The sequence below is a fragment of the Squalius cephalus genome, assembly GCF_949319135.1.
Source record: "Squalius cephalus genome assembly, chromosome: 4".
NCBI lineage: Eukaryota > Metazoa > Chordata > Actinopteri > Cypriniformes > Leuciscidae > Squalius > Squalius cephalus.
The window spans coordinates 12,294,596-12,306,670 of record NC_137125.1 but is presented as its reverse complement, the minus strand read 5'-3'; the positions used below and the strand labels follow the sequence as shown (position 1 = coordinate 12,306,670).

The window sequence follows — 12,075 nt, the reverse complement described above, 5'->3', positions numbered from 1 at the left end:
CCACGTAGGCTCACTATTGGCCGACGCTGGTCATGTGTGATACGTGGTGACGTGCAACACAGACGCGTATTCTCGTCGCTGGTCATGTGTGATACGTGGTGACGTGCAACACAGACGCGTATTCTCGTCGCTTGATAAACTTAAGATTGAGCCACTGTAGTCACTTGGACTATATTAACAATCTCTTTAATAACTTTTCTGGGCCGGCAAGTTTCAGTCCCTTAGAAGTCTATGGAGGAGTGAGACAGCGCTCAGATTTAATCAAAAATATCTTAATTTGTGTTCCGAAGATGAACGAAGGTCTTACGGGGTTGGAACAACATGAGGGTGAGTAATTAATGACAGAATTTTCATTTTTGGGTGAACTATCCCTTTAAGTATACACAAGATTAAATAATGATCTGAGATGTCATCGCTCTGCTGCAGAATTTCAACGGCATCAGCATTGATTCCATGTGATAATATTAGATCTAGAGTATGATTACGACAATGAGTAGGTCCTGACACGTGTTGTCTAACTCCAATTGAGTTAAGAATGTCTGTAAATGCCAATCCCAATGCGTATTTTTTATTATCTACATGGATATTAAAATCACCAACAATTATGACTTTATCTGCAACCAGTACTAACTCTGATAGAAAATCAGCAAATTCTTTGATAAAATCTGTATGGTGCCCTGGTGGCCTGTATATAGTAGCCAGCACAAATGTCAAAAGGGATTTATCACTTACGCTAGATAATGTTACGCTAGATAACAGAAAGCACCATAACTTCAAAAGAATTATACAGTATCTGAAACTACACTTCTGGGGTCTCATTTATAAAACTGTGTGTAGGATCCTGACTAACAGTGTACGTGCGCCCGAAAGCCAAAAATGGCATACGCAAAAAAATATTCAGACTTATAAAACCATGCCAGAACCTGCGCAGAATTCACTTTATAAATCCCAGTCAGCGGAAGATTATGCGCACATGCGTCTCTTCCCCGAAATAACCATATATGGAGCTTACAACGCCTCGGTTTACTATGCATATCTGCATATCATTTACCTATGATTATTCATCTACGCGATAACATGTTTAACGGTACAAGACATTAGGAAAATATTAAATAAGGATGTGCCGTCACATTACATTGATAAAAATCATTTAGTAGCCTATCTTTGCCTTGTTTTTGAATAAATAAATCAAATAGTGTAAAATACATTTCAGAGAAAGTTTTTCTCAATCTTTTCCACTGGCCAAATTGTATTTTTTATTGATTTATATTTTTAATGGAAACAGATAGGCTAGGCCTTGTTGTGCATTATTTGCACGAAAATATTTTCTCAGACAATCTGCTATTATCATGATAAGCAATTATCTCTGTAGTTAAAAAAATAAAATACAGCATGCCACAGGAAAAGTGTTCAAAAGCATTGCATCCACAAAAAAATATTTATATTTATTGAATATCAATTTTTTTTTTTTTTTTTACTTCTCAGTAATGATTTAATGTAGGCTAGTTTAAGTGTTTAACTCCATTATTGAGATGGCATATTTAATCTAAATGCTTATATCAGAAGTAAAACATAGTTTAAATCATTATTTTATTTATTTACGCTGTTATTGTGAACATGCACTGTATTTATGATTAGGACTCATAATGAAGATATATATATATACACTCACCTAAAGGATTATTAGGAACACCTGTTCAATTTCTCATTAATGCAATTATCTAATCAACTAATCACATTGCAGTTGCTTCAATGCATTTAGGGGTGTGGTCCTGGTCAAGACAATCTCCTGAACTCCAAACTGAATGTCAGAATGGGAAAGAAAGGTGATTTAAGCAATTTTGAGCGTGGCATGGTTGTTGGTGCCAGACGGGTCGGTCTGAGTATTTCACAATCTGCTCAGTTACTGGGATTTTCACGCACAACCATTTCTAGAGTTTACAAAGAATGGTGTGAAAAGGGAAAAACATCCAGTATGCGGCAGTCCTGTGGGCGAAAATGCCTTGTTGATGCTAGAGGTCAGAGGAGAATGGGCCGACTGATTCAAGCTGATTGAAGAGCAACTTTGACTGAAATAACCACTCGTTACAACCGAGGTATGCAGCAAAGCATTTGTGAAGCCACAACACGCACAACCTTGAGGCGGATGGGCTACAACAGCAGAAGACCCCACCAGGTACCACTCATCTCCACTACAAATAGGAAAAAGAGGCTACAATTTGCACAAGCTCACCAAAATTGGACAGTTGAAGACTGGAAAAATGTTTCCTGGTCTGTTGAGTCTCGATTTCTGTTGAGACATTCAGATGGTAGAGTCTGAATTTGGCGTAAACAGAATGAAACATGGATCCATCATGCCTTGTTACCACTGTGCAGGCTGGTGGTGGTGGTGTAATGGTGTGGGGCATGTTTTCTTGGCACACTTTAGGCCCCTTAGTGCCAATTGGACATTGTTTAAATGCCACGGCCTACCTGAGCATTGTTTCTGACCATGTCCATCCCTTTATGACCACCATGTACCCATCCTCTGATGGCTACTTCCATCAGGATAATGCACCATGTCACAAAGCTCGAATCATTTCAAATTGGTTTCTTGAACATGACAATGAGTTCACTGTACTAAAATGGCCCCCACAGTCACCAGATCTCAACCCAATAGAGAATCTTTGGGATGTGGTGGAACGGGAGCTTCGTGCCCTGGATGTGCATCCCACAAATCTCCATCAACTGCAAGATGCTATCCTATCAATATGGGCCAACATTTCTAAAGAATGCTTTCAGCACCTTGTTGAATCAATGCCACGTAGAATTAAGGCAGTTCTGAAGGCGAAAGGGGGTCAAACACAGTATTAGTATGGTGTTCCTAATAATCCTTTAGGTGACTGTATATATGTGTGAGTTTCACTAAACGGCCCAACGCGCTAGCTGGCGCGGACATTTAAGATAGGGATATTTGCTTAAAGTGATAGGCTTGGTGAGTGAAATTATATTTGTATTATCTTTCTGTATATGTATCATTTTCTTTAGGTTTTCTGTCTAAAAGTGACGAAAAAGACATTAAACTCCAGCTCACCATTGGTGTCCGTGTCGCCAAACTGCTCCGTCTCCAAAACGTTCGTACACATGGGTCAGAGTTTGGGTACAGTTGTGCATACGCAACGGTTATAAATGAGGCCCCAGAGCAATACTGAAGATATTGCTGTAAATTACACCTCCCCCTTTTCCTTTTAAATGAGCCTCGTGTTTATAGCAGTAATCTTGCGGGGTGGACTCATTTAAAGTAATGTAATTGTCTGGTTTTAGCCAGGTTTCTGTCAGACACAGCACATCTAAGTTATGGTCTGTAATCATATCATTAACAATAAGTGCTTTTGAAGAAAGGGATTGAATATTCAGCAACCCAAGCTTTATCATTTGTTCATCTGCATTATATTTGTTTTTTATTTGTTGAACATCAATCAAATTTTTACACTTAAATGGGTTTGGGAGTTTTTTGTATTTCCTAGTTTTGGGAACAGACACAGTCTCTATATGATGATATCTAGGTGAAAGAGGCTTTATGTGATGGGATTTATCTGACCTTGGTGATGTGAGACAGCTAGCAGACGGTCGGTTTAGCCAGTCTGTCTGCTTCCTGACCTGAGCCCCAGATTGTCATGTTTGAGCTCTAAGACTATGAACCAAACTAGATGTACCGCATGGCGGTACAAAATATGACCGCCGCTCAGGCCTGCACTGGCTTTCCACAAAAATAAATGACGTGGAGCAATTTGGCTGTATTGCGTGTTTATGTATATACCTAAAAAAAGTAGTAGTATGTGCATGTCTGTCTGTGTGTGTGTGTATGTGTGTGTGTTTGTGTATGTGTGTGTCTGTGTGTGTGTGTAATAATTTTAATGTCATACATGAAAAAAGTCACATTACAAACAAACCATAGTTCAAAATAACAGCATTTATCTAAAATAGAAAGCTTTTTTAACATTATACACTAGGCTTACAGTTCAAAAGTTTGGGGTTAGTAAGATTATTTTTTGGGAAAAAAAATAAAGTAATTGCCTACTTTTATTCAGCAAGGATGCATTACATTAATCAAAAGTGACAGTTAAGATAATGTTACAAAAGCTTTCTATGTACTTTCTAAAAGCTTTAAAACATTAATAATAATCAGAAATGTTTTTTGAGCATATTATTCCCTCAGGTAGATTACATGTTTTCTTGCGTGGCTGGATGTTAGACTCATGAACAATAATCACGTTGTTTGCATTCGTCAAAATTGATTAGCCAAAATCAAGACGTGGGCAGTGAAAGGAAATTACCGTTAGCGCGAGACGAGTCCGGCTTGAAGCGGAAGCGACCAGACGGCAGAGGATGTTCGCAAATCAAAGAATGATTTGTCTCAAAACAGTGATTAAAAAAAGCTGTGACTGGATGATGACAGGTGTCGGTGATCATTCTCAAGTGTCGTGGTCAGCACTGCTGCTGTTGCTGTTGTATCAGTCAGTGGTTTATCAGCTTGTCAAAAAACGGGACACGGGAGGTCACGCACGGGACAAATAAATTAGGCCCAAAATACGGGACGTCCCGCCTAATTCGGGACAGTTGGCAACCTTAGTGACAGTATCATCCTAAACCAGCAACCCTTCGCTCAACACCACCATCTACAGGCCGATGAGTGTACAGTCACTAAATGTGCACATAAATGAATTTATTTTATACCCCCCCATGGATGAAATTCTACGAAACTTAGCATACCCCCAGAGGATGTCAAGTTAATCATACACATGAAATATGGTGCAGTTCTGAACATCTCAACTGAAGATAGGGGCGATTAAAGCAGAATAATATTGCATTTTCATTTTTTATGGGAGGGGCGCAAATCACAAATGAGTGATTATGGGCTAGGTTGATGTGGGCCCTTAAGACCAACATACCATAAAAATTTCTTCATCCTCGGTGCCACGGTTCAGGTAGTTATTTAGGAAAAACTGCATTTTTTGGGTTTGGGGGGGCCCAGCGCGGGGGGGGGAGTAGCCCCCGGGGACCAAACGAAATTTTTCCGTAAAAGTCTAGTGGGGCTACATGCCCACCAAATTTCATGTTCCCCGGTGTTTCGGTGTCCCTGGTATCGTTGACGAAAAATTCAGTAGATGACGGAAAAAAAAAAAAAAAAAAACTTTGACAATCGATTATGGGCTAGGTTGATGTGGGCCCTTAAGACCAACATACCATAAAAATTTCTTCATCCTCGGTGCCACGGTTCAGGTAGTTATTTAGGAAAAACTGCATTTTTGGGGTTTGGGGGAGGCCCAGCGCGGGGGGGGGGAGTGGCCCCCGGGGACCAAACGAAATTTTTCCGTAAAAGTCTAGTGGGGCTACATGCCCACCAAATGTCATGTTCCCCGGTGTTTCGGTGTCCCTGGTATCGTTGACGAAAAATTCAGTAGATGACGAAAAAAAAAAAAAAAAAAAAACTTTGACAATCCCTATATGACCGCTTTCGCTAGCTACGCTATCGGCGGCCATAATTACTAGAGAGAAGAGCAGCACCATCCCAGGAGGGATGAATACCATCTCTTTTCAACATGTCAGGTCTGCCCCAAAAACTTGTCCAATTGTCTATGAACCCTATATTATTTTGCGGATACCACTTAGACAACCAGCCATTGAGTGATGACAATCTGCAAACTATCTCATCACTCCTGCGAACAGGAAGGGGGCCAGAGCAAATTACAGTGCCTGACATCGTACTTGCAAGTTCACACACCTCTTTAACATTAATTTTGCTGATCTCCGACTGGCGGAGTCGAACATCATTAGTGCCGACGTTAATAATAATCTTAAAGAATTTACGATTAGCAATAGCCAGCACTTTTAAATTTGCTTTAATGTCAGGCGCTCTGGCTCCCGGCAAACATGTGACTATGGTGGCTGGTGTCTCCATTTTCACGTTCTGTGTAATAGAATCACCAATAACTAGGGCATATTCAACAGGATTCTCAGTGGGTGTTTCACTGAGTGGGGAGAACCTGTTTAACCCTCTGAGGTCTGAGCTGTTTTCTGGGCCCTGGAGGTGTTCTGACATGCTCTGACATTTGTGGTTATTTCTGTTACTTGTGACATTTTCATGGCTAAAGTCTAATTACACTGTATTCAGCACAAACTCTGCTACAATAATATATCAGCAGCATGTATGTAAAAGTTTGTAGTTTTGAGATAATGACATTTATGCGTGGTTTGTGAAAATACAAAAATAAATTCTCACTGAAATAAGGTCATGAAACCCATACTGATTATTTCTTCACAAGACTTTTGAAAATTGTATGACGTAGCCTAGAATATTTGCTCTAAAACTATGTGAGAATCACCCTGACTGCTCGTTCAGAGAAGACAATATATTGATTAAAAAATTTTACGACGTGTTTTGTGTGATAAAGCAATATGCGAAGGGGCGGATCATCTCATTAATATGAAAGCTTTCCACACCTGAGAAAGACAAAGAACCTCCCTAATGGCCCTATTAGGAGCTTATCAGGGCCCATCATTCTGACCACCCTTGCACAAAGAATGAGGAGATTTAAAAAAGAATGGCTTTTAAAATTGTTTGGATTTATTTACAACACAACATAATCCAAAGATACACAACAAAAAAGTACCATGTTCATGTGCAGAGACATGTACTGTGAACGTTGAAGTCAGCAGGACTCAGTGGCATCTAGGCCCTGAAAAAAAAAAAAAAAAAAAAAAAAATGAACATACTGATATCAAGAGAAAGGCCTGCACGATTTTGGGAATACATTTTAGATTTTTCTTGTTAAAATTGCTTTTTAAAATTCACAGAATACACACACACACTCACACAAATGTTTCCAACAATATATTATATAATGAACACCAGGTTTGTTGTGCCTTGTAGGTATAGGCTATGCGCAGTGCTGCATACAATAATAACAATATAGCAGCCTATATATATTTTCAAAAAGATTTCAGTAACAACTAAGCTAGAGAAAAATATATTGATTATCATGTTCCTTCAAATGTTTCCATACGTTATGATGATATGAAATGAGATAATAATAAAAACATGAAGCCGTTTGGTGCGTTTTGCTTTCATCCAAAATATGATGTGTACATTCAAACGCGATCGCGCAGGAAAATATGATACATTCAAACGCGATCGCTATCAAAAATATGATACATTCAAACGCGATCGCGCTCAAATATAAAACATTATGGTTACCATAATACGTTTGAGCAGATATCCACAAACACAGTAACAGTAAACACGGGTCTAAATATTATAATATTCCCCATATATCTAGCAACAGTTCAACTGCAACGTGACATTTATGCAACAATAACAAACTAAGAATTTCTTACCTTATCTTTCTTGTCTTCATATCGCGTTCTTCTTCTTCTTCTGAGGTAGCCTAAATCCAATGTAAGCTCGCACATCTTTCAAACTCGACGAAAAGTGAAGTGTTTTGTTGTTGAGGTCATGGATGAGGTAATGAGCGAGTCCGCGTTCCATGTGGAGATTTGCATGTGAATCTCTTTTGCGCGAGTGGGCGTGGCCGAATTAAAAATAATTAGGAAGCGTTTGAGAAGCTGGACATCTTGTTGGTTTTATACAAATTACTTAAACAGAGAATATTTGTTTTCGTTTTGAATCCGATCATTTAAAAGTACACACTTAAATGTTTATAAAGGTATATGGCTCATAAATGTGTGACAAGTATTCGATGAGTTTTGTTTCAGTTTATAGACGTGCTCAAGAAAAAAAAGTTCACCGCGACGGAGAGGCAGAACGCACACCCTGTTTATTTTCTTTATTTTACAAAAGCACAGTGTTTTGGTTTGATTGTAAGTGGACACATACAAAAGGAGAAATATCACAGATTCTTTTTTTATATTTCTTTTTTCTGTATGACTATAAATGACTGAGTAATTTAAGTTTATAGTGCTACAATGTGGAGAAAATCCAGCAAAACGCGCCCGCGCGTTTGTCGACCTCAGAGGGTTAATGCTGTTATCGGAACGGAAGAGCAGCGTTTCGTCCCGCGACTATAGCGTCTCACCGTCACCCAATTGCCCTGCTGCACGGGCTCTACTTCAGCCGGAACCGAACAATGTACAGAGTTCACTAAGCTAGTCGCATCCAAAGCAGTATCTAAAGCCCTTGCATTCTTACTATCCTCGATTAAAGTTTGGATGTGTGTCTCTAGTTCTGAAATCTTCTCCGTTAGCCTGACTATCTCCCTGCATTTATCACATATAAAGTCCTCGGTGCTGACAGAGAAGGCTATACTATACATGTGACATGAAGTGCAAGTGACAATAACAGGAGAAGACATGACTCACCGTGTTTGTTGACTGATCCTACTCACCACAGTTGTTTGATGGACTTGAAAAGACATGAGCGTGCGCAAGAAAAAAAAGGTGGCAAACACAGATGGCAGATTAACAGGCTAGTGGAAGGCTAGCGCGTTTTGTGAGCGATAGTGATTTAGATTAAAGCTAGCGAAGTTAGATCAATGTGACAGACAAAATTAGATAATATCAGATATCTGGTTGAGTATGATATATTTAGCCTCTGTCTCTGTTTCTAGGACTAAAACAGCATTCAGACAGTGAGGGTTAAAACAGACATTAAATATGTAAATGTATTGTAGTAGACACATAAACAAAATGATAAGCCTGTAAATGAGTATTATGAGACTCCTTTAAGTTCATACCTGTTTCTCTGTCCTCTGAGCTGCAGCTGATCCAGTGTCGTGGTTTTTATGTTCATCCATCGTACATAACACGCATATACACTTCTGATCTGTCCGGCAGAAAACCTCGAGGAGCTTGTCGTGTTTCTGGCAGATCATCTCCTGCAGTCGTCCAGTGGCATCTGTCAGATTGTGTCTCTTTCTTTTAAAGAAACTCTCATGTTGTTCGAGGTGATTCAGACAGTAAGAGTTCAGACACACCAGACAGGACTTGACGGCTTTGAGTTTTCTTCCAGTACAGACGTCACACTGCACATCTCCAGCTCCAGCGTAACAGTCAGCAGAAAGTTTAGTCTTCAGTTTCTCCACCACTTCAGCCAGAATGGTGTTTTTAGCTAAAGCAGGTCTTGGACTGAAGGTCTGTCTGCACTGAGGGCAGCTGTAGACTCTCTTCTGATCCCAACAGCCTGCAATACAGATCTTACAGTAACTGTGTCCACAGGGAATGGCCACTGGATCCTTCAGGAGATCTAGACACACTGAACACAGGAACTCATCCTGAGTAATTCTGGCTTCTGCCATTTTACTGCAAAAATACAAAGATACAAACACACAACAGCTCAACTACACTTCAGTTTCTCTTTCCCTGATCTGAAACTGTTTCTTGTTTCCTGGTTCTGTGTTTGAGTGACGTGTGCAAAACAGGCGTGTTTGTAAAGCAGCTTCCTCATTCCTGGTCCCACACACATTGTGTTTAATAAGTCTCAGACACACACTCAAAGAATAGAAGTTACAGAGAAGCAAGACAACACCCTGAATAGTTTCATAAATACTTCACTGGTACTGCAGGACTGAAAACTGTGTCCTGTTTGTCATAGGGCTGGGACAATACACCTCCCAATTTGATACTATCACGATACTTGGGTGCCGATACGATAGCCTATGTATTGCAATTTTTAAGAATTGCGATACTACAAGTACTGCGATTTGATTTTGTAATGTATTGCGATTGTTCTATTATTATTTTTTAATTCTAGACCCTGGGGAACAGTTGAATCATACACTAATACAGACTGTACATGATGTATAAGATGAGTCATATTTACAAAAACAATTCATCACATGGCAGCAAGTCTGTTGTCAATGGTTATTATTTTGCTAAGTTATTTTAATCTTTCTTACTGTTTTTCAGTAATAATAGGAGGATGTTTACACATATAGAGCTCATAGACCACAAATGTAAAGTGAATCACTCACATTTAATGTTTGCTTTATGCAAAGTATTTGTTTTTTTTAAATTGCTGTTTCATAATTAATTGACAGTATTATGGAATATGCACATTTTTATATTATAAATATGCCTTTTTGTGTATGAAGCAATTATGTATTGGAGTCAACCATAATGGATATAATGGAAGTGTTTTTTGTAAAGCAAGACACCAGAAGTTGTTGTTGTAAAATAATTTATTGAGAAAATGGTTTATAAAGAAAAACATACCACACTAAGGGCCCTATTTTAACGATCTGAAACGTAAGTGTCAACGCGCAAAGCGCAAGTAACTTTGTGGGCGGGTCTTGGCGCTGTTGCTATTTTCCCGGCGGGATAAATGACTCTTGCGCCAGGCGCAAATCTAAAATGGGTTGGTCTGAAGAGCTTCATTATTCATAGGTGTGGTTTGGGCGTAACGTGAAATAAACCAATCAGAGCGTCATCTCACATTCCCTTTAAGAGCAGGCGCGCTTGTTCTAAAGCGGATTCCTATCATAACGGCGAATTTGCCAGGCGCGCGCCAGGAGCGGTTCACAGCCAAGGAGAGCAACGCTCTCGTCAGGGACGTTGGGGATGGAGAAACCCACCCAAATTAACTTCGGTTAAAAAGGCGTATGATAATTTGGGTAAATGTGTAAGCTAGATGTATGCTTTTATAATAAATTATCTATCTATCTATCTATCTATCTATCGTAATAATGTATGATTTGCAAAAATGAAAACTGCTGCTTCTGTGTAGATGAGAGAATCAAAGTGTATGCGCGTTGTGCACACGCTACATTGATTATGGCCAAGCATGCGCCCTTAAAATAGCATATGAATAACATGCGCAACGCGCCACTGACTTTAAACTATTTTTTCCTGGTTAGTGGCGCAACTGTTTTCTAAACCTGCAAAATAGCATGAAGGAACGTTTGCGCTGGAACACGCCTCCTTTTTTGCGCTGAACCGCCCAGGGAGCGCAAGTTCATTCCCTAGTTTAGCGACGTGCTTCTGTGGAGGAAAAAACGCGCTTTGCGCGGGTGCAAAATAGGAATGATACATGCGTCGGTGTACAAAGTCAATTGCGCTGGGTGCAAGATAGGGCCCTAAATGTTGTAAGCATTTATTAAGCATATGGCAGAGTAGAAAAATGCAAGCAATACCGTCTATGTGTTGCGGACGAGATACAGAATGCGACGAAGAAAAGGTCCAGAAGAAAAAGGATGAAGAGGCAATGGCTTTAATGACCAAGTCCTAGGGGGTGTCAAAAAGTTGATGGACTTTAAAAGAGCTGGAATGACATGTCCAGTCAGACGCTGATTCACCAAGGACGGCCTCTCTGGTGTTAGATGCCTTGCCATTGTGCCTCATGAAGTTAAAAGTTTGTAAAAAGGTTTTGATTTACTTTTATTTTTATTTTATAAATTAGTACCTTTTATGTAAACTAGTTAACCTGTATTTAATAAAAATATATATATAATTGAAATTAAGAAACTCGCCTGCCATAAGTCTCTGTTTAACAAAGATTGAGCTGTACTAACCACGGAGAAGTCTTCTGTGATCTAAATATTGTAAGTATGGAAATTCAAATGCTTATTATTTAGGACAGATATGACTTAGTTTACCTAACCTGAGAATAATTAAAATAAGGTAAAAACTGTTTAAAATTACGCACCATAAAACAATAGAAATGAAAGCTTTAGCATAAGTTCTGCTGGGAAGACTCAATTACTACGTCACTTATTGCCTTCACTTCTATCCAATCATATTCTTATGCTCACTGTATAAAAGCACGGTACTTACACATGTTTGAGTTCGCAGATACTGAAGCGACGATTACCCCCATCCTCCCCACCACCACCAGGATGGTCCCGTCCATACCTCCCAGAGGGGGTCGGCTGCGCCCCTGCCTTCATCTTTAGGCAGGAATTGCAGATCCGATACTCTCGGATTATGCACTACGGACGGGGCCTACGCCAAATGACTTTGTAGTTTATCAGCTTGCTGAGCTGTCAATAAATGTATGGTTTATTGAAATAACTCTCCCGAGTCTTTCTGGTAGAAATGAATGGCATTCATAATTATCAGTTTAGAAGTAGATATTGGGTTTAA

The 12,075-nt window shown here is 39.5% G+C and overlaps 1 protein-coding gene across 1 annotated transcript in view; it reads right to left on the bottom strand.

Moving 5' to 3' along the window:
* The window catches only part of LOC307156978 (uncharacterized protein), a 122,356-nt gene extending 112,987 nt beyond the window's left edge, over window positions 1-9,369 (bottom strand). Inside the window, exon 1 of the mRNA XM_079868706.1 lies at window positions 8,733-9,369. Coding sequence (XP_079724832.1) covers window positions 8,733-9,293 — 561 coding nt within the window. The 5' untranslated portion in view covers window positions 9,294-9,369. The remainder of the gene's footprint in view (window positions 1-8,732) is intronic.
* Between the last annotated feature and the right edge of the window lie 2,706 nt (window positions 9,370-12,075).